Genomic DNA, 22220 nt, shown 5'->3' on the forward strand with positions numbered 1-22220 from the left:
AATGCTTATACCGCTAAAATTCCTTACAAGATATAACTCTATGATAACGAACGTAGATCCATCCAGCCAATGCTAGTGCCCGCCGGCCCGTGAGGACATATTAGCCAATGGCAGACCCCCCTGTCGTCAAGACCGTCAACTGACCAATGGGATTTTCAGTCCAATTTTTCCGGCTATAATCTAGGAAGGGAGGACACCTGATGACATTTCAGTCGCAGTAACCAATGAAACTCCACCGTTAAGAAGATGGACAGCTTTGCTGGCCGGTAGCAAACCCCATAGAGCCGCCGGGTCGAAGAACATGGCGAAGACCTACGACTACCTCTTCAAGCTGCTGCTGATCGGCGATTCCGGCGTGGGCAAGACGTGCGCGCTCTTCCGCTTCAGCGAGGACGCCTTCAACGCCACTTTCATCTCCACAATCGGTGCGTCAACGCCTGGCAACGGGAGCATTCCCACCTACCGCCACTGTCGCTATGACAACTCCTTGGTCTCTCGCGACCTCAGCCCCTTCCGGTTGGCGTTACTATGGAAACCGCCCCCTCCCCTCTCCTGTAGCTCCAGAATGGGGCCTGGGCGCGAAGCGGGCCGCTGTTCGGCCGTGGGAGCGGCGAGAAGCAGCGTCCCCTCTGAGACGTTGCGGAGATGAAGGAGGGAACGGGTCGTGTGGAATGAACTAGCAGGGTGATCCGGGTTCAAGTCCCCACAGCAACGGCCCAAATTGTTCGAGTTCGGCTATTTCAGGGTGATTGTGAGGGTGGCTGAGATGGGAGAAAGCCCCCCCCCCGGTCCTGGTAATTTGGCGAAGGAAGCAAAAATATAGTGAATTATTTTTAAAAGACTTATTAATAAAAGTTGAAGCCAATTTTTCCAGGCAGAAAATGAATGAAAAATTGTAATCTACCTTTGCTGGTTTTAGAGGAAGGAAAGGAAAAGAAAAGAGAAAAGAATAGCAGTGAAAAACGAAACAAAACAAAAAACCAAAATAGCAGTGGGATTGTGATAGATATAATGCTGGATTAGATCAGAGAAAGCCTGCTTTCAAATCTTCATTACTAATCAATCTCTCATCCCAACCTATCACAGAATAGGTGACAACATAGTTAATTAAACTGGAATTTGCTGCTGTCAGATGAGGCTATGGCTTTATCAGATGACTGAAGAAAATTTATGTGAGGGCTGTCAAGTAGTACTACTTTTGTTGGCTTGGCAGCATCCCTTAACTGATTAAGCAGCAATACTGGAGCTCCTGTTTTTAATTTTTTGCAGATGAGATGGTGATCTACTACACCAGTTTTTCTCTTAATTTTCTATGGTTATTTTGTGGACAAGTGGGTGAATGAGTCATTCTGAGAAAGGGTAATATATACAAAGGTATATGAATAACTAAAAATCCAAAGAAACTGCATTGTCCATCATCCTCATCTGTAAAAAAAAGAACAATAGGATACTTTGATTCCTTAAAAAGTAACAAATGTCAATATATTTCTAAATCTTCTTTTGTAGGTATTGATTTCAAAATCAGGACAATTGAACTCGATGGCAAGAAAATTAAGCTGCAAATATGGTAGGGGACCTGTCAGAGGCTACCAATTATGTTGTATGAAAATCTAATATAGTCATCCTCAGCTTATAAATGTGAGCCTAACAACACAGTTGAAGAGCACCAGTATTGGGGAAAAGTGCTTCAAACCAAATGCCAAATTTTAGCCATTATTTTTACATATAATATCTTTGATTTCATATAAGCTCAATATATATTATTAAAAAGTAAAAAAAGAAATAGCAGTAGACTGAATTGAACATGCCAAGAAAAAGTGAAAGGCAAATTAAAATAGTAGGTACCTCATAGAATTGAAGCAATCTGATCCATTTGCCTTCTGATTGTTGTTTTTGGCTAGACATTGTTTCATAGTTGTCTCATCTTTATCATCAAATACTCATATTACAAACATTTTACTGTATACTTTCTGTTAAGACCATGGATCTAGACAAAACTGAATAGTCAAAAGGAGTCCTGGATGAGCCAATCAGCTGTTTTACATAACAGGTAGTCCTTGACTTAACAACCACAATTGGGAGCAGAATTTGCATTGCTAAGCAAGCCAGGTGTTAAGTGAGTCATGCCTGAATTTATGACCTTTATGCCATGGTTGTTAAACAAATTACCATGGTTGTTACATGGTTGATAAGTGAATCCAGCTTCTCCCACTTGCCTTTGGTTGTCAGAAGCTAGCTGGGAAGATTGCAAATGGCAAACATCTGATCTTTTGATGCTGAAACAGTTGGAAATACATGCCAGTTGCCAAGCATCCAAATTTTGATCGTATGACTTCAGGACACTGCAATAGTCATAAGTGCAAAGAACAGTCATAAGTAACTTTTCTAGTATTGTCACAATTTTGAACAGCCACTAAAGAAATGTAAGATTGTACATTATTTGTATGTAAGTCTACTTGTGTGGTATTCCTGGAGGCCCTATTTCCCATTAATTTACTGGTTCCCTTGTACTTATACCACTTCTATGGTGGAGAGGTCTGCATAGTACAGGGATCATAAGTAAGCAGAAAATCCAATGGACCAAACACTATCCCTTTTCCACCTTGCCCTTCATCTTAAGAACACTGGAGCTGAATGATAAGCTCTGATAAAGATAGAGCAGAAATCTCTCTTCTACTTTCTGACATTAAGGTTGACTCAGCCTTCCATCCTTCCCAGGTCAGTAAAATGAGGATCCAGATTGTTGGGGGCAATATGCTGACTCTGTAAACCGCTTAGAGAGGGCTGTAAAGCACTGACGTGGTATATAAGTTTAAGTGCTATTGCTATTAAAGATTTATTAAATAGTGGTGTAATGTAAAAGTAGTATTATTTATAAAGTCCCTTGAAACAAAATTTTGTCTTATTCTTCTAGGGACACAGCTGGGCAAGAACGGTTCCGGACAATTACAACTGCTTATTATAGAGGAGCAATGGTAAATTCAATTCTCTAAAGTACTGGTGAGCGTTAACATTAGATAGGGTCCCTAAAAGGCTTTTCCAATCTATTAAGATAGTGGTTCTCAACCTTTCCTTCACCACAAATACCTTTTGTGGCCACAGACCATGGCCATGGACCCCTAAAATGTAACTCAAGATTTAAATGATAATATTTCTTCAAGGATTAGAGGACTTCCTGTGATGACATCACGGGCCCCCCAGGTGTCTGCAGATCACAGGTTGAGAACCACTGTGTTAAGATGTTCCTTCAGTAAGAATTTGGCTGTAGTCAAGCTTTTATATATAAGCTTGCTGTTTTTTGTTGCTTAATGCTTTTCTTCCATCTTTTCTAAATGTTTAGTGTTTAACTTTCTTTCCTTACCAGACTGTCATTTCTTTCCTTTTTTATGTTTCAACACTGATTACCTATTCTCTTTTACATCAGATTTAAGTCTCAGAGTTTTGAATGCTTTCCACACAATTCTCATCTGCCTACCCTCCCTCCCCCATCGTCACTAGTCAGATCAGTCTCCTGCTTTTTTCCACCAAACTGTTCCTTGGAAAACCTTTCTCAATGGTATCAGCTAAGTTATATCAGTTATCTTGTTTACATTTACATTGTCAAGATCCTAAAAAATTAAAGAAGCAACAGGCTACTTTTCTGTCTCATTCTTTAGGGCATCATGCTAGTGTATGATATTACCAATGAGAAATCTTTTGAAAATATTCAGAACTGGGTCAGAAACATTGAAGAGGTATGTTTTCTCTATTAAAATGTATAAAACCTGTTGTTTTTTTTAAGTGTCAGATCTGGATTATTTCTCACAGGTCAAAGTGTAGGTGTCAACGCTGCAAACATTGGACGTTTTTGCCTTGACAATATAAGAGCCAGCCTTTCCCTTTAAAGTGTTTTGCTTTTGAAAAATGAAGCTGGGTGGGGAGGAGAATGCTACCCGGATGTTTTTTTTAATAAGATAAAGAATGGCATGAAACAGAAGGGAAGAGAAGCTTTGCATGTTAAACTAATCGGAGAATGTGATTTATGACATTTAAATTAAGGGAGGGAATTGTGTTTGATACATGTGTTCAGGGGAGAATTCAGATTCTGGCATCCATCCATGAGTGCCAATGCTTTGTTCTCATTATTATAGACTTTTTAGAATAAAATGCCTGAATATTCTTTGATCTGTCTCATTAGTCGGAACCATGACATCAATTCTCCCTCCCCCACCCAGCTTCATTTTTCAAAAGCAAAACAGTTTAAAGGGAAAGGCTGCCTTTTATATTGTCAAGGCAAAAACGTCCAATGTTTGCAGCATTGACAGTAGGAGGAAAACCCTGTATTTGTCTCCTGATATTTGGGAGATACTAACACATAAGAAGTAAAGTTTATGCTTGACAGCATATTGTTCAAGGCTCTACTTCTTTCACTGACAGATAAGAGGATTGATTAAAGCTAATGGGAAAAGTCTGTGTCTTTCTAAGACCCTCAAGAGCTAGTCATTGCTCTGGGTAGACAATCCTCCTAAATAGATTTTGGTGACCTGATGACTTTCAAAGGTCTTGAGATTACGAAGTCTAAAACTTAACCCCTAGAACCAGTAGTTGGTTTGGAATTTTGGAGATGTGATTCTAAGATATCTGAATATCGCAAGGTTGTTGAAAGCTAGATGGACATACAATCTTTCTTTCCATAGGGCAGCTTCCTATTTCTTCCTAAATGTTCAACCTAATGATGTCTGTTTGATTGCTGCAGAAAATTGCACTGTGGAACATTATTAATATTTTGCAGTCTAAATAAAATTCCATTCTTATTTAGCACAGCACCACATTCTGTGAGAAATCTAGGTCTGATAGTGACAACATTCCCTATAACTAGATTTCTTTTGTAAATTGGTGGCATGGATAAAATGAGTACATGAAGTAGTTAGCCTTTAAAATCAGTTATAACTTTAGGATTATATAAAATTTGATGACAAGTTTTCTACATTAGCAATTTTTCCTTAAGCATCAAGGGAGGAATAATACATAAATGCCAATTATGTTGTGATAGTATCATAAACTAGTTGTATTTTCTTTCTCTTAGCATGCATCTCCAGATGTAGAAAAAATGATCCTTGGAAATAAGTGTGACATTACCCACAAGCGGCAGGTTTCCCGAGAGCAAGGTGAAAAGGTAAGGTTGATCCTAGGATCTAGAAATTCAGAGGATCACATAAAAAGCAATAGATAATTACCCAGCTCTGTACAGGTAACCCTTAACTTACAACCACAGTTGATCCCAAAATTTCCATTGCAAGACAGTTGTTCAGTGAATTTTGCCCCATTTTGCAACCTCTGTTTTTACAGTTAAATGAATCACAGCAGTTGTTGAGTTAGTAATAATAATAATAATAACAATAATTTAATTTCTATACCGCCCTTCTCCCGAAGGACTCAGGGCGGTGAACAGGGCAATACACAATAAAAATCGAATACAAAAATTAAAAAGCCATTAAACAACATGCCCATAAAATCAATACATATTAAAGTTAAAACTAATTTTAAAAACCCAACCCCATCCCGTCAGACCAGGCCAGCTTGTTCGAAAAAGAATGTTTTGAGATCGCGCTGGAAGGAGCAAAGGTCGGGGGCCATCCGGAGCTCAACCGGTAAGCGGTTCCAAAGGTCTGGCGCGCCCACAGAGAACGCTCTCCCCCTGGGGGTCACCAATCGGCATTCTTTGATCGGCGGCACCCTGAGGAGGCCCTCTCTGTGGGAGCGCACTGGACGGAGGGAAGTTGACGCCGGCCGCAGGTGTTGCTGTAGGTAATCCGGACCCATGCCATGAAGGGCTTTGTAAGTCATAACTAACACCTTGAACCTCATCCGGAGAGCAACCGGTAGCCAATGCAGCTCGCGGAGCAAAGGTGTAACATGGGAGTATCGGGAAACTCCCAAGACAACTCACGCGGCTGCATTCTGCACCAGTTGGAGTCTCCGGGTGGACCTCAAGGGCACTTAACACGGTTGTTAAGTGAATTCGACTTTCCCATTGACTGCTTGTCAGAAGGTCACAAAAGGTGATTGCATGCCTCAGGACACTGCAATTATCATAAATACATGCCAGTTGCCAAGCATCTGAATATGTGATCATGGGGATGTTGCAACGGTCTTAATTGTGAAAAATGGTCATAAGTCACTTTGTAACTGCATGGTCACTAAACAAATGGTTAAGGTGGAAGAATAGACAATATCATTCAGGAGGTTTGGTATTTACTCTGAAGTTATTTTAGGCTAACAGAAAACAACAAAATATTAGAACAGCCATGCTGGCAATAAAAACTCAAATACAATTCATTTTTAATCATATATAAATCATCAGCCCTTGTGAAGACTACAGCAGGCTCCAAAAAACTTAAGAAATTTCATATCATTTGCTTGAGTTAAAAATCCTAATCTATCTTTGTTCTGCGACACAAAGTGAAAAGAGAAAGCTCCTCTCTCTGATACCCTTTGTTCTTAGTCTGGACATTGAACTGAACATGACTTAAGGGTGTACTAATTGGAGTACTTTTGAGCATTTAACCGAATAGGGCATGTTGTAAGGCAGAAAAGAACATTACGTTAGTGCAGTTGGCCCAACGTGGATGACTGTTTTTCTTAACCTTTGAGCCCTGAAAGGCCTTTGGTCTTTGTATGTTGTTAGAAATGTATTTATTGCTACAAATAGGGAAGCAGTTTCTAGCTCTTGTGAAAGGCAGTTTTAAATAATTAAAAAACCAGAAACCCATCTGTTGGACGGCAGCTAATATGCCGACATCAGATTGTTTGTATAGCCTTTGTATTCCTATCATATTAGAATGTTTTGTTTTTGGGTAACAATGCTTTCATGCTAAAATTCTGTTTCAATTAATCTGAGGCCTCTGTTTCTTCAGCTGGCTATTAGCTTTGGAATTAAATTCATGGAGACCAGTGCAAAGGCAAACATTAATATAGACAATGTAAGTATTGACTCTTCATCTTGTAAAACCACTGTTGTCCCAATAGCAAACGGTTGATCTAGTGTGATATCCCAAATGTGATTCTGGCTCTGATTTGGATTCCAGTGCTAAAAAGGGTCTTAGAGGCTTCCAATGGTTGGTGTCAAACTATCACATTAATATAGAAAGAGGGGAATCATTTGGAATAATTGCATCAATTATATTTAATTTGGTATTATTTTTTAAAACTCACTGACCTCTTTAACCATGGCCATACTAAGTTTCCAGAGCATAACCATCAACCACTCAAATGCCAAGTGCATAACCTGAAACAGTTTTACTTTTTGAACATTAGATTGTCCTTCTTGTTCACCACACTAGCCTTTTGCAAAGTCTATTTTTTATTTTATTTTATTTTTATTTTAATCCCATTTATATCCCGCCCTTCTCCGAAGACTCAGGGCGGCTTACAATTTAAAGCACAAATCAATGTGCTTAGCAATAGCCTTCATTCTATGTATATGCCTGCTTATTAGGGCTTTCGGCCCCATCTCAAGCGGCATTATTACAAAGTCAGCTTAATTGCCCCCAACAATCTCGGTCCTCATTTTACCTACCTGGGAAGGATGGAAGGCTGAGTCAACCTTGAGCCTGGTGGGATGCGAACCTGCACTAATTGCAGGCAGCTGGTGTTACTTAAGGAGGCATTAGCCCACTGCTCCACCAAGGCTATTGATTGACCCCATTTAAGCGTTCTATAATTTTAATCTCAAACATCTAGTAATCTTACTGCACATTCTTTGGCCTCATAACAAAAACAGAATATAGCTAATCCTGTCCGTGTAGGAGACTGTATAATGGGCGTTTATTATGCCAGTTAGGAATTCTGGCAGTTGTAGCTGCCACACATCCCAATTGTTTATGGCCATATTCTGCTAACTATTGATGTATGAATGAATGGCCAAATGTTTTCTGTGTCCTTCCTCATTTTGAATAATTTGCGTTTAATTTTGGTGTTCTTTATATAAAGAAAACAGTTCAAAAGCAACCTGGAATGCAGCTTGTAGCAGTGAAGCATTTTTTCAGTCCTGCACTTTTCTATTTCTTGTTTTCATTTTAGGCATTTTTCACACTTGCCAGAGACATCAAAGCAAAAATTGACAAGAAACTGGTAAGCACCTTCACTATAATAGAATTCCCTTGGGGAAAGTCTCCGAACTGTGACAAATATTCTCTTTCACGAGTGTGAAGATTCCCTGATTGTTTGACTCATTGACTGGGTTCACACATCACTCTCAAGTGTTCGTTTTGTTTAGATTAGGGCACTAGATGACCTTCAAGGTACCTTCCAATTTTATTATTACTACTAATTCTGGGGAAAAACTTTATTATCAGAAAGTACATAGTGATCATATAAAACAAGAGCTCATAATTGGAGTTCTGTGTCTAAAATTCCAAAGTGGGTACAGAAACAGTGCGTCTTTCACTTTTCTTTATTCAACTGATTTCATAATTACTGTATATAATTATCCTATATGCCATACATAATTTTGCTGCTCTGGATATTCTGTTGCATAGCATTGCTGGCAACCTAATATTACTTACATGTTCCAACAGTATTTCAGCATTACTTCATCGGTTTTGGCTAGTTCTGCTGGCATAACTGGTATAACAATAGTATAATAGAGCTTCCACTCTATTCTGCAGCTAGAGGGTTTTAAGTTTAAGAATGACTTTTAAATTTCCTAGTAACTGAATCTCACCATTCTTTACCTTTCTAGGAAGGCAATAGCCCTCAGGGCAATAGCCCAGGAATGAAGATCAGCCCAGACCAGCCAAAGAAAAGCAGTTTTTTCCGATGTGCCCTTCTGTGAGGGGTACTGTATGGCCTTAACATGAGGTGCTCTTCAATATTTCTGGACTTGCCCATTTGCACGGCCTTTTTTCCTCTCTGGATCTGATCCTACACTAGTCTAATGCAATGGGACAAAGTGGCTCCTTTTCATAATCGTCCCTTCTGTGATAAAGAAGCGTTAACTCCATCACTGCTCCACCTGACAAATGTGGGGCATGTAGATCAAGAAATCAGATACCGGACATTTTGAAACAGGCTTTTCTTTTTTTCTTGGGAGATGTGGTTTGTTAACTGTATCATGGCTAGTAGAAAAAGTAATGATCAGCATAATTCTAAATGATTTTCCTCTGCCTTTCCAATCTATGAAGGAGTATAGGGTGTAGCCTGTAAGACAGAATGAAGCACTGACATTTGTAGTGGATTACTCACCCTCCCTCTTGGAGTCAGGAAAAATAAATTAGTCTGTTCTTGGCATTCATTCTAGACACTCCCATGTTAGAAATTGCACAATGTCTCAAAATAAAAATAAATTATTTTTTTAGAGAAATCTGCATGTATTCTTACATATACAAGTCAAATTCCTCCTGTACTTCCTTCACAGTATAGGAGATTGAGATTGATTCAGAGAGCGTATTATTTGACTGATTAGACAAATGTTTGTTTTGGAGTGGATAGCTGTGAGCTTCAAGTCCTTGTGATCATATAAATGTTCCCAGCAGGTTAGACAACACCAGTTCACTTTGCTTACTGCACCTTGGCCTGTCTATGCTAATCTTGCAATTCTTCTTGGCATTAGACACTTGTCTGACTTACAAATACAGTAGCTGTTTTCTCCTTTGAGAAAGCTTTTTCTGTGAGATTTTCTGAAATTCCCAGGCACAAGTTCAAACTTAATATTGACCCTGTGCACATATTTATTTTTATTTTTATTACATTTATATCCCGCCCTTCTCCGAAGACTCAGGGCGGCTTATTGCACATATATTGCCACAATAAAAACCGGATCTTGTAACTTTTCTCCAGAGTATTCAGGATTCCAGTATAACTTCTGTATCTCTGGGAGACTCACTTATATGTTGGAGCCTGTTTACAAGACTTTGATTATTAAAAGGCTATTTTGGCTCCATGACTAAAACTATTTTATCTGGCCAGAGCTGCTTTCCTATGCTTTTTCTCCATGAAACTCTATGTGGCAGTACCAAAGCAGGGGATATTGAAGTTACTTAATGAAATTGTACTCCCTTCCAGATTACTGGAATAGATTTCCAGACCCTTTTGAACCCATCCTTTAAACGAATAGCAAGTTATCTAAGAAAATAGCATCCTGATCTCTGACAATGCCCAAATGTGGGGAAAGCTGGTCCAAAGATCAGGTCTTTTTTTGGAGAGGTACAGCCAGGAGTGAATCCATTTCCTTCTACGAAGGAGAAGATATGAATTATATTCAAGAATTAGTATTATCTCCCAATACTTCTGATTAAAAAATATCAAATAAAATGATATATTTCCATTACCTACGAGTATTTCTAGTTGCAGTCATAAATAATATTCTGGTTGTGTTCTGATTAAGAGAAGTTTTCACACCAGTTTTAGAACATATCAAATTATTCTGTGCTCCATTTTAATGTGTGTGTGTGTATACACACACACACACATACATATACATACATGCATATATATACATATATGTGTGTGTGTGTGTGTGTGTGTGTGTGTATAGCACGCATGTGTGGGGGAACCTTTACCTTTATATATATAAGGTAAAGGTTCCCCCGCACATGCGTGCTAGTCGTTTCCAACTCTAGGGGCCGGTGCTCATCTCCGTTTTGAAGCCGAAGAGCCAGTGCTTGTCCGAGGACATCTCCGTGGTCATGTGGCCGGCATGATTAGACACCAAAGGCGCACGGAACACTGTTACCTTCCCACTGTAGTGGTCCCTATTTTTCTACTTGAATTTTTATGTGCTTTCGAACGGCTAGGTTGGCAGAAGCTGGGACGAGTAACAAGTGCTCACTCTGTTATGCAGCACTCGGGATTCAACCCGCCAAACTGCCGACCTTCTGATCAACAAAAGCGCAACGTCCTAACCCACTGAGCCACCACGTCCCTACAGACACACACACATACACAATACTTAGCCACCAATATACTATTAGGCTTTTAACTGACTTAGTTATATGTAGTTTGAGAACCAAGTCATGAAGTACTTGTCTCACCAGCACCACAATCTTTCCACTAAAGGGAGTCACAAATGGACATGAGGGTGATCTGGCTACAACATGTGTCACCCCACTGATTTGCCAGGGTTGATCGGCTGATCTGGCTAACTAGGTGGGTGTTGCCTTCCTCCTTCATCACTCCATGTGCATCCTTCCCAAAACTGCATTTAATGGAAGAGGATAACCATCTCAGATAGAAGGAGTGTACCAATCTTTAGTCAAGGGTATATGATAGCTGCACTTCCCTGCTAGAATTGCCAAACAAGCTTAAGTCACAAAACTGAAGCAGCTCAGTCAAATGAAACAGTTCACTACATTCCATATAACGTGAATATAGGATACAGCCAAAATAGACACAACCACGTACAATATGACTAGCCTCCTCACATATTCATCATACCTGCATTGGCTGATACTGCCCCTTCAAGAACCCAGCGTCTAGATGTTACAGGCTGGGGAGTCAAGTCAACTTGAAACCTTCACTCTGCTGCCCAACCTAAACAAAAAATAGGATGAAAGAAAGGATTTCCATCTATTGCCTTATAATAACAAAAGACAAAGGTTACAAGCAAAGATTCAGCTTTGGTGGAGCAGTGGGCTAATGCCTCCTTAAGTAACACCAGCTGCCTGCAATTAGTGCAGGTTCGTATCCCACCAGGCTCAAGGTTGACTCAGCCTTCTATCCTTCCGAGGTAGGTAAAATGAGGACCCAGATTGTTGGGGGCAATAAGCTGACTTTGTAATAATGCCGCTTGGGGTGTGTGTGAAAGCCCTAATAAGCAGGCATATACATAGAATGAAGGCTACTGCTAAGCTTGTAAGCCGCCCTGAGTCTTCGGAGAAGGGCGGGATATAAATGGAATTAAAATAAAAATAAAAAATAAATATTGTCTAAAATCTTTGACAGAGCAAGCACATACTGTACACACCTAGAGATCCTTCCCATCTCCACCAAAGTTGATACCAAAAGTTGGATTTAAATTTATCTCAAAAGGACTTGGAAATGTAAATTTTTAATCTCTGCTTTTGGGAAACTAAAACTAAAAATCCATACACCTCAAATTGTAAATCACGTTACCATCTCAAAAATCTTAATGCAAAATAATATCTTTTTCTTTTATCTCTTTATACTTTTTTTTTCTCAGTTCTCTCAGTCCAGCAGGCAGTTCAGTTACCAAGATTATACTTTCCCCTTCCATTTGCTAGGTCTGTCTATCCTGCAGCACATTTGCTAATTTAGTCTTGTTTCCCCGAACACAAGGAGATTCAGGTCTCCGGAAGCATTCAACACAAATGCTTGATCAAGACCGAAGACCAAATATCTGTCAGCAAGAAGTACAAGCTACACCAGGTCCCAGCAATGGTGCTTCTTACTGGACCTTGCATTTCTTTCAAAGAAAATAGCAACCAACGGTGGAGTTTACATTCATGATTGCAGTTCCAGTGTTTCATTTGGAGACCAAATTCAGGTCCGCACTTAGCTAAAAAGTTCACCAAAGTGACTTTGAGCCTGTCACTCTCTATCAGTCTAATTTTCCTCACCAGCCAAGGATGAGAATGCCATGAGAGAACCCTTTGAGGAAAAACCAAATGAGCTGCAATGTGCCCTGCAATGACAGAAGGGACGTGAGTGCAAGCGTCTGATGACAACCCTGCAGTGTAGTCCACTTCCGAAGCTGGAGCTCCCTAACTGTGTGTATTTCAGGTAAGACACCCCCTCTGGCTTGCTCGCAGCTCCGACCACGTTTCTTTTTTGCTTCCGTTAACATTCCAAATAGCACAACCTTCTACGAATCTACAAGTAATTCGTTCCTGGAACCGCTCTAGCCTTTAACTCTCTATGGGTAAAAAAAAAAACCAAACCAACACCACCAACTGCCGTTCCTCTATTTTAGGGATCCGTCCGCTTACTCATTCCGAGGTTTCTTCTTGTTTGGTTCGTTTGACCCGGAACTACTTTCGTAGACTTGTCCTCAGAGCCCCTGAGAGAGAAGGAGGGGGGAGCGTTGATGTGCTGAAAGAAACGGGGGATATGTCGGAGTACGAACCTGTCCAGCGAGGCCCTCTGCGTCTGAAGGGAGACACCTTTGGCGGGTCTGCGGGGAAACGGTGAGGGGAGCCTCCCGAGGCAGAAATTTGATAAAGAGAGGCGGCCGCGGAGACGCTGCTTTTGTTCCGTCTCCATCTTGTTTTTAATAGTCCTTGTTGTTAGCTGCGAAGTCGTGTCCGACCCATCGCGACCCCACGGACGACGTTCCTCCAGGCCTTCCTGTCCTCTCACCATCTTCTGGAGTCCATTTTAGGCTCCCGCCTACCGCTTCAGTGACTCCATCCAGCCACCTCATTCTCTTGTCGTCCCTTTCTTCTCTTGCCCTCAATCTTTCCCAGGTTAATAGTCCTACACTCAGCCCATTCTTTTGGAGAGGGGAGGCGAGGCTTCTTTTACCGATAGCCAAAAAAAGAAATAATAAAAATCTTAATTTCTAGCTTTGGTCGTCAGTAAGAAAACAAAAGAGGCCCGACGACCACAAGAAGAGAGGGAGGAGTGATTAACTTGGCTGTTGCTGTTGTAAAAGCTCTGGGAAAGCAAGGCGAGTCTGTCTCAAAAGAAAAGGCCCACTGTTGGAAAGACTTGGGTCTTTTGTGTAGTCACCCACACGTTAAAAGGGCAAAGAGGCCACGCATTTGAAAAGTTGGTGGAGTTTATAAATTGACAATGCTTAATTCCACTCACCAAAATTAAGAAGTGGAGATGTGATTCATAATTGTTTTAAAATCCTGATCTCTACTCTAAAGACCCTATCCCCAGGCTTGATTCTTTGGGCCATGTTCCAGTTTGCCCTTTTCTCTAACAAGAAAATCCAGATAAAAACTAAGCAGAGTACGGGTGAAGATGTAGAAAGTTGTTTTATTTTTCCTATCGTGTTTTATGAAAGAATTTTACTTACAATGGGCTTTATCTCAATGTTCTTTTTTTTAGAAAGAAGAAGAAAGATAAAGAAAGAAGCAAGATTGTAGACCAGATTGTGAGCAGCAAGAAGCAGGAGGAAGAAGAGGAAAAGAAACGGGCGTTGGACAAACGTACTCCAGCACAGCTGGCCTATGAAAAAACGCAGGAAAAGCGGGTGAGTGTCTTAAGAGGAAAAGGGCCACTAAAGAGAGTTTGGGTGAAGCGGAAACTCATCAACTGCAAAAATGATCCTTGGCAGAATAACAATAACCGGTGCTCTCTTTTTATTCTGTAGCAAATAGAACGAATCTTGAAAAAAGCATCCAAAACCCACAAGCAGAGAGTAGAGGTAAGCTCTTGCTTTTTGAAGCTCTTGCTTTTTGAGCTACATGTTCCTGCATAAAAATAAACTATGTTATGGGTTAGCATTCTATATTACCCAACCTAAGATGCCTCTAAGGAGGGGAAAATATGGATGAAAACATTCCTATTTGGGTAGATGAAGACATAAAATGTTATCTCTTATACCATATACTGCTATTAAACCTAAGCTATTTGCAAAAGAAGGTTAATCGATTTTCCCCCTCAATCTCCCCTCATATCCTTCTATAAGTGATTTCTCTGGCAGGCATTTCTTTCTTGGTCATTAGAGAAAACACAGAATAAGAAAGACCTTTGAGATTATCCACTCCATTCAGGATTGTACTACTACAGCATTCCTAAAAAATGACTTATTTTTTAAAACATCTCTAATAAAGAGAATCCATCTTAGGTCATCTGTATCGATAGATAGATAGATAGATAGATAGATAGATAGATAGATAGATAGATAGATAATATTTTATATAAAAGATAAATATATAAATATATAAAATAATGATAATGATCTTTTTTATATTTATATTTTTTAACCACCCATCTCCCTCAGAGAGTTGCTCTGGGTGGGGTACAGTATACTGAACAGCTTTTACTGTTAGGAACTGATGTCCAATTAATGTCTGTTTTAAAATGAAATAATTTAAACCCATCATCTATCTATCCCACCCTATAAAGGTTTGTCAGATTTTTGAAGAATGCATATCTTCAGCTATCTTCACCCTTCCAGTTAGAATCAGATCTAGGAAGGCTAATCCCTTTGTTTTCAACCTCCTGGAAAATGAAAATCAGAAAACTACTGAATAATCTTGGGTACTCTGCAGTTTTAATTATATGGAGTGTGGACAGTTGAATCTCCCATGTATTTCTTCCCTGAAAGTTTTCTAAGCTGGTCAACGAAGGCCTTTAAATTTTCTGTTGTCTATAGCACCCTCCCATAGAATATATTACTATACTTTTCCTTGTCTTTTTACTCAGTGTCCTTGTCTGGAGCCTTGTGCTCAGATAGCTGAATCTCTAAACAGATGTGCACTTTCATTTAATACCATTGCTCCTCCGTCCATTTCATCTGATCTATTCCTTTTGAAATGTATTTATTTACTAAATTTTGTATGCGACTCCAAACAAAGTAATCATAGTTTCATAATCCAAATCCACAATCATTAAAACAATTCAAAACAAGCAATAAAAATCATACAAATAAAAAGTGGCATGAGATACAACTGCCCCATTGTACAGGGAGTCCTCAACTTACAACCTTTTAACAGTGGTTCAAAGTTATGATAGCCTGGGTAAGTAATTTATGACCCATCCTCAAAGATAAAGCTATGACACCACCCAGCAGTCACATGATCACAATTCAGGCATTTGGCAACCGGCTCACATTTACAACAGTTGCAATGTGTTGCAGTCACGGATCAATTGGGGAACAGTCAATTGGGGAAGCCAGTTAGGGGTTTTCTTTTTAAACTTTTTAATGGGTTAGGGAGGGGGGAGGGAACATAAGGCCCGGCAGAAAGATGGGGGGATTTTGCCGGACCTTCCTCAGTCCAGGTTGGTAGACGGTCGCGGCGATGGGGGGGCTGGGATGGGGGGTCTTGGGGCCCGAAGGGATGGGGTCTGGACAGTGATCCCCACGGTGATTGGGAATGGTGGCAGACGGATGAACAGAGGGCCATATCGAAATCTGGGATCGCGCCCCCGCTGTCTTCGAGTGGTAGCACGCTCCGACCCTCTGGTTTCATCCTGCTTTTCCGGGGGTGGGGGAGGACAGGTACCTGAGCTCAGGCTGGTCTATTTAAATGCCAGGTCTGTGGTGAATAAAGCTCCCCTCATCCGGAATCTGATCGAGGAGGAAGGCACAGACCTGGCATGCATTACGGAAACTTGGTTGGGTCCAGAGGGAGGAGTCCCTTTGATTGAGTTATGCCCACCAGGTTTCCGTGTGCTTCACCAGCCTCGGGCCCAGGGTAGGGGCGGTGGGGTGGCAGTTGTTATTAAGGAGGCCCTTTGTCCGCAGGAGGCCACTGCCCCTCAGATAGGCGGATGTGAGTCCCTCCTCCTGAGGTGGGGCCCTGGGGGTCAGTTGGGCCTGTTGCTTGCATATCTTTCTCCTAGCTGCGTGGCAACGGCCCTGCCCGGACTGCTTGACACTCTCTCGGGGCTGGCAATTGAGTTTCCCAGATTATGGTTCTGGGGGATTTTAACCTGCCCTCCCTGGGGGGTGCATCAGGAGTGGCCTGAGAGTTCATGGCTTCCATGATGGCCATGGACCTGACCCAGATTATTCAGGGTCCGACTCATGAGGGGGGGAAACACGCCCGACCTTATTTTTATCTCTGGGCAGTGGCTTAATGGTCTGGGTGGGGTTTCTCCAATCTCTCAACCCCTTTCATGCACAGACCATTATCTCCTGCAGCTGGGCCTCCGTTATGCCACCTCCCGTTGCTGGGAGGTGGAACCGACCAGGTGGTTCCACCCCAGGCGCCTGATGGACCCGGATAGGTTCCAGACGGCGCTTGGACTGATTCCTGCCTCCCTTTCCCACAGCCTGGTCGAGACCTTAGTTGACGCCTGGCAACGGGCTGCTTTGGAGGCTCTCGACCGTGTTGTGCCTTTACGACCTCTGACCCGGCACAGGTCCCACTTGGCCCCTTGGTTTTCCGTAGACCTGCGGGAGATGAAGCGCCGGAGGAGGGGCCTAGAGAGCATTTGGAGGTCCAGTCGGTCCGAATCTGACCGAACACAGTTAAGATCTTTTTCTAGATCTTACCTTGTGGCAATGGAGGTGGCAACGCGTGCTCACCGCCACCCTCATTGCGTCTGCAGATAACCGCCCGGCTGCCCTGTTTAGGGTGACCCGTTCCCTTTTAAATCAGGGGACGGGGCAGGACCCCTTGCGGGGACAGGCCGAGGAGTTTCGTCGGCATCTGCTGGATAAAATCGCTCAGATTCAGGCTGGTCTGGACTCTGACTGGGCAGTATCTGACGAGGGGGAAGCGATGGGTTTGGCCGATAATATTTGGGAGGAGTTTGATCCTGTGACTCCGGATGAAGTGGACAGGATCATGGGAAGATTAAGTGCCGCCACGTGTTTGTTGGACCCGTGCCCCTCCTGTCTGGTTTATGCAGCTCGGGAGGTGACACAAGGCTGGCTCCTGGCAGTTATTAATGCTTCCTTGAGTGAGGGGTGCTTCCCTGCCATCTTGAAGGAGGCGGTGGTGAGGCCCCTCCTCGAAACCTGCCTTGGATCCAGCTATTTTAAATAACTTTCGTCCTGTCTCCAACCTTCGCTTTCTGGCGAAGGTTCTTGAGAGCGTGGTGGCGTGGCAGCTCCCTTTGGTCCTGGAGGAAACTGAGTATCTGGATCTGTACCAATCTGGTTTCAGGCCCGGGTACAGCACAGAGACAGCATTGGTCGTGCTGGTGGATGATCTCTGGCGGGCCCAGGATAGGGGTTATTCCTCTGTCCTGGTCCTATTAGATCTCTCAGCGGCTTTTGATACCATCAACCATGGTATCTTGCTGCGACGTCTTGGGGGGTTGGGAGTGGGAGGCACCGTTTTACGGTGGTTCTCCTTCTAACTCTCGGGCCGTTCGCAGACGGTGTTGGCAGGAGGGCAGAGGTCAACCCCGAGGCCCCTTGTGGGGTGCCCCAGGGGTCGGTCCTCTCTCCCCTCCTATTCAACATCTATATGAAGCCACTGGGTGAGATCATCCGTGGTTTCGGGGTGAGGTATCATCAATATGCTGATGATACCCAGCTTTTCATCTCCATCCTGAACCGACCCAGTGATGCCCTCGACGTGATGTCCCGTTGCCTGGAAGCGGTACAAATCTGGATGGGGAAGAACAGGCTTCAGCTCAACCTGGCTAAGACTGAGTGGCTCTACGTACCGGCATCTCGTTTAGTCCAAGAGGTTCCGTCTTTGGTTATGGGACGAGAGGTGTTACCTCCCGTTGATAGGGCGCGCAACTTAGGCGTCCTCCTGGATACACGACTCAGTTTTGAAGATCATATAGGAGTTGTGGCCAGGGGGGCATTTGCCCAGGTTCGCCTGGTGCGTCAGTTGCACCCCTATCTGGACGGAGATGCTCTACGTACAGTCACTCATGCACTCGTTACCTCCCATATAGATTACTGCAATGCTCTCTACATGGGGCTGCCCTTGAAGACCACCCGGAGGCTCCAGCTGGTGCAGAATGTGGCCACGCTGGTTGTGATGGGAGCATCCCGATATTCCCATATTACACCCCTCCTGCGTGAGCTACATTGGTTACCGGTTGTCCTCCGGGTGAGATTTAAGGTGCTAGTTTTTACCTATAAAGACCTACATGGCTTAGGCCCGGAATATTTGCAGGAACGTTTGCTGCCAGGAACGACCTCCCATTGCCCGGTGCGCTCACACAGAGAGGGCCTCCTCAGGGTGCCATCGGCTAGACCACAGGTCTGCAACCCGCGGCTCCGGAGCCACATGCGGCTCTTTCAGCCATCTTCTGCGGCTCCCAGTCTTCTGCCATGTGCAGTCCAAAAAAACAAGTGGGACTAAAAAAGTTCAACCAATCAATTCAAATATGCAGGGTAGGTGCATATCTCGCCTTGGCTCCACTCTTCAGTCAAACCCTGTTCTGCACATGTGCGCATGTACGCGCATGCGCACACATTTTTTTGCGGCTCCCAATTTTTCCTTTTGTGAGGGAACCGGTTCTGAGTGGCTCTTTCACTGTTTCAGGTTGCTGACCACTGGGCTAGACAATGTCGGCTGGCGACCCCCAGCGGGAGGGCCTTCTCTGTGGGAGTGCCGGCCCTGTGGAATCAACTTCCCCTTGAGTTCCGGATGGCCCCGGATCTCCGGTCCTTTCGTTACGGCCTTAAAACACTTCTTTTCCATCAGGCTGACCTGGACTGACGATAGGGATTTTTAAATAGAATATTTTAAATATTTTATCATTGGGGCTTGTTAGTTTAATCTTTTTTAACATTTGTATTATTGTGTTTTATTGTTGTTAGCCGCCCTGAGTCCTTCAGGAGATAGGGCGGCATATAAGTCCAATCAATCAATCAATAAATAAATAAATAATAAATGCTTAATAACAATGATAAAAATGTTAATTAAGTTTGGTCTGTTCACATGATGACTGTTTAACGATATATCACTTAGGAACTGAAATTCCAGTTCCAATTGTGATTGTTAAATCGAGAACTACCTGTATCCCCTTTTCCTCCTTGAACTCTCAGCAGAAGTGCAGTTTTTAACCACTTTCCAAATAATTTTAAAAAGGCCCTACCTAATTTTGCAAGAGGAGACAAAGACAAGTTCTTCAGTAGAGTTGGGGCAAATATCAATTCTCAATCCCTTCAGTGACACATGTAACTTCCTTCCTGTAATTACATGCTCATCATTAGGTGCCTGTTGGATCTTTCCCAGTGCCAGTTTACACATAGCATCAACACTGTTTTCTGAGCTCTTTGCTCCTCCTTACTTCCAAATATGTTTCCTTGTGATTAGGCTGTTACAAAAATTGTGTCTAATATACTTAAAGTTTCTTATTTTGGATTAATTTAGATTGGATACATACAAGCTAGATTCACTGAAATCAGAGGGAGTTTAGGTACTGATGATGAAATTTATTCAAATAGATCTTTGTATGTTTGTACTGTATATTTGTAGAGTAATGAGTTCTTGCTCCCAACTAATATTCTTTTCTTTCCTAGGATTTTAATAGGCACTTGGATACTCTGACTGAGCATTATGACATCCCCAAAGTCAGCTGGACCAAATGAGCATCTTTCTCATCAATATTTTCTCCTTATATAATCTTTGTTTCTGAAGTGAGGACAGACGGGTTGAGCTACAACTCATTTGGCAGAATTGCTGTTTTCCTGTAACTTCCTTTTCTTGATGAAACTTGCTTTTCAAGAGACACATGGCACCTATTACTTCAAGTAACTGGCAGTTAGCTGTTTAAGTTATTTCTGCTTTATTGTTGCACATTTAAGGACAAATTAATCCTTGGCTAATTATAGACAAGATCAGACATATACAAAGCTTAGGATTTATGCAAATACTGTTGCTGAAAAACAGCTCAAGAAGAACAATTTAAATGCTTGGGGTGGGAGAATTACTCTGTGTATCGCTTTTCTAACTTGATTGCTGCATTTTAAAAGTATAAGTAAATGCAAAGGGAATAATTACATCAGCCAAAGCATCCAGCATATTTCCATCATTTCTGAACACCCCAATTCAATGGCTCTACCATCTTCTTGGTATACAATCTCATCATTTCCAAAGAAATATTAATTGTAAAACAATTCTAATGACTCCCAGCTTCATCTATTGGAAGGACCACTGTATTCTCCAAATTGATTTATTTATAATGATGAAAAATTGTTTAAATAAAACTAATTAGAATCAGTTTCATTATAAATAAAGAAGTTCAATACCACTGCAAAAAAGTGATATTGAAACTAAATGGGTTGACTAAAACCAGCAGCAATATTGTTTTAATTCTTACCCATTTGAATCCTCCTTCCATGTACAAGGATGACAGGATAATCATTTTGGTTTTATAGCATCAATATTTAATTTTAGACCTAAGCTCCAGAAAGGGACAAAAATGAAAGGTACTGTAAACCCAGATTATATTTCAGCAAATGTATATGCCACTTTGGGTTTTGTGTTTTTTGTGAACTGTTACAATCTTCTTAACGTTTTATCTTCCTTCAGTTGATTTTACACTCAAATCTGTTGATCTCATGTACGATTTTCTTCTTGGCATAAGGTGTATAAGTATGTTAGGGTTGTGCACCACTTAGGGGGTGCAAAAATGTGAAAGTTATACCTGTAATACTTTAAAGCATCCATTCCTTCTCCTAAGACACACCTACTTTGTGTGTTGCATTCTCACTTCAGCAGTGTCCAAGTGGTGCAGTTTTAAACCATGCATCATAATGCAGTAGGAAAAAACTTTGGGCGGATCTGAAAGTTGTCAGCCTGACTTTCAAATAGGACTTATCTACTCCCTTGTCCCCCGTCCCCCCCCCACTTAATATCTTGTACTAAGAGATGAAGGCTCTAATTTTGTACATTTTACTTAAAGTCTAATCCTTTCATTAATTCAAGATGGGTCACACTTGCACATATCTGATTCTTTGATGATGGTCCTGGATTGTTGATTATCTGCTGTGAGGTAATGGATAGGACAAATTAAAACAAAGGCAATAATAGATATTCTAATTGAAATTTGGTATGTAAGCTGTTTTAGATGTTCACTGTTCTAAAAGGTTGAACTTGGGAGTGGCCCGGAATCGTTATTGCAGCGGAAACGGTCTTTTTGCTGTTTGAGTTACCAGGCACCTCTTGTAAACTTGGGCATTGCCCCAAAGCACACCATTCTTTCATTATACAGTAGTCTTCAACGTACAACCATTTAATGACTGTTCAGTTATAATGGCACTGAAAAAAGTGACTTGTGACACAACTGTTGCAGCATCCCCATGGTCACATGATCAAAATTCAGATGCTTGGCAATTGGTTTATATTTACGAGGGTTGCAGTGTCCTGGGGTCATGTGATCACCTTTTGCAACCTGACAAGCAAAGTCAATGGGGGAACCCAGGTTCATTTAACAACCGGGTTACTAACTTAACAGCTAGGGCAGGGGTAGGCAACCTTGGCTCTTTTATGACTCGTGGACTTCAACTCCCAGAATTCCGGAGTTGAAGTCCACAAGTCATAAAATGATCTCTGCCGGGCTCGGGATAGGGGTTGTTCCTCTGTCCTAGTCCTATTAGACCTCTCAGCGGCTTTTGATACCATCGACCATGGTATCTTACTGCGACGTCTCAGGGGGTTGGGAGTGGGAGGCACTGTTTTGCG

At 42.0% G+C, this 22220-nt stretch overlaps 2 protein-coding genes across 2 annotated transcripts; both read left to right on the plus strand.

Annotated features, from left to right (window-relative positions):
* The first annotated feature begins 274 nt into the window (after positions 1 to 274).
* Positions 275 to 9564, plus strand: RAB8A (RAB8A, member RAS oncogene family). The gene is made up of 8 exons (XM_083376826.1): positions 275 to 425; positions 1507 to 1567; positions 2915 to 2975; positions 3657 to 3734; positions 5066 to 5155; positions 6897 to 6962; positions 8062 to 8112; positions 8723 to 9564. The coding sequence occupies exons 1-8, from the start codon at positions 302 to 304 to the stop codon at positions 8813 to 8815; spliced, it is 624 nt and encodes a 207-aa protein (XP_083232952.1). The 5' UTR covers positions 275 to 301; the 3' UTR covers positions 8816 to 9564.
* A 3330-nt stretch (positions 9565 to 12894) lies between these two features.
* On the plus strand, positions 12895 to 21446 carry FAM32A (family with sequence similarity 32 member A). The gene is made up of 4 exons (XM_083376836.1): positions 12895 to 13124; positions 13996 to 14140; positions 14261 to 14314; positions 20057 to 21446. Exons 1-4 carry the CDS (start codon positions 13048 to 13050, stop codon positions 20123 to 20125), a joined length of 345 nt encoding a protein of 114 aa, XP_083232962.1. The 5' UTR covers positions 12895 to 13047; the 3' UTR covers positions 20126 to 21446.
* Positions 21447 to 22220: the final 774 nt, after the last annotated feature.

The sequence above is a fragment of the Vipera ursinii genome (genome assembly GCF_947247035.1).
Source record: "Vipera ursinii genome assembly, chromosome: 1".
Classification (NCBI taxonomy): domain Eukaryota; kingdom Metazoa; phylum Chordata; class Lepidosauria; order Squamata; family Viperidae; genus Vipera; species Vipera ursinii.

Bases quoted from the DNA above. Each gene is read 5' to 3' on its own strand.
- RAB8A (XM_083376826.1), top strand. From the start codon at position 302: ATGGCGAAGACCTACGACTACCTCTTCAAGCTGCTGCTGATCGGCGAT. The intron at 426-1,506 runs GTGCGTCAACGC...CTTCTTTTGTAG, and splicing joins CACTTTCATCTCCACAATCG to GTATTGATTTCAAAATCAGG. The intron at 3,735-5,065 runs GTATGTTTTCTC...TCTTTCTCTTAG, and splicing joins GGGTCAGAAACATTGAAGAG to CATGCATCTCCAGATGTAGA.
- FAM32A (XM_083376836.1), top strand. From the start codon at position 13,048: ATGTCGGAGTACGAACCTGTCCAGCGAGGCCCTCTGCGTCTGAAGGGA. The intron at 13,125-13,995 runs GTGAGGGGAGCC...TCTTTTTTTTAG, and splicing joins GGCGGGTCTGCGGGGAAACG to AAAGAAGAAGAAAGATAAAG. The intron at 14,315-20,056 runs GTAAGCTCTTGC...TTTCTTTCCTAG, and splicing joins CCCACAAGCAGAGAGTAGAG to GATTTTAATAGGCACTTGGA.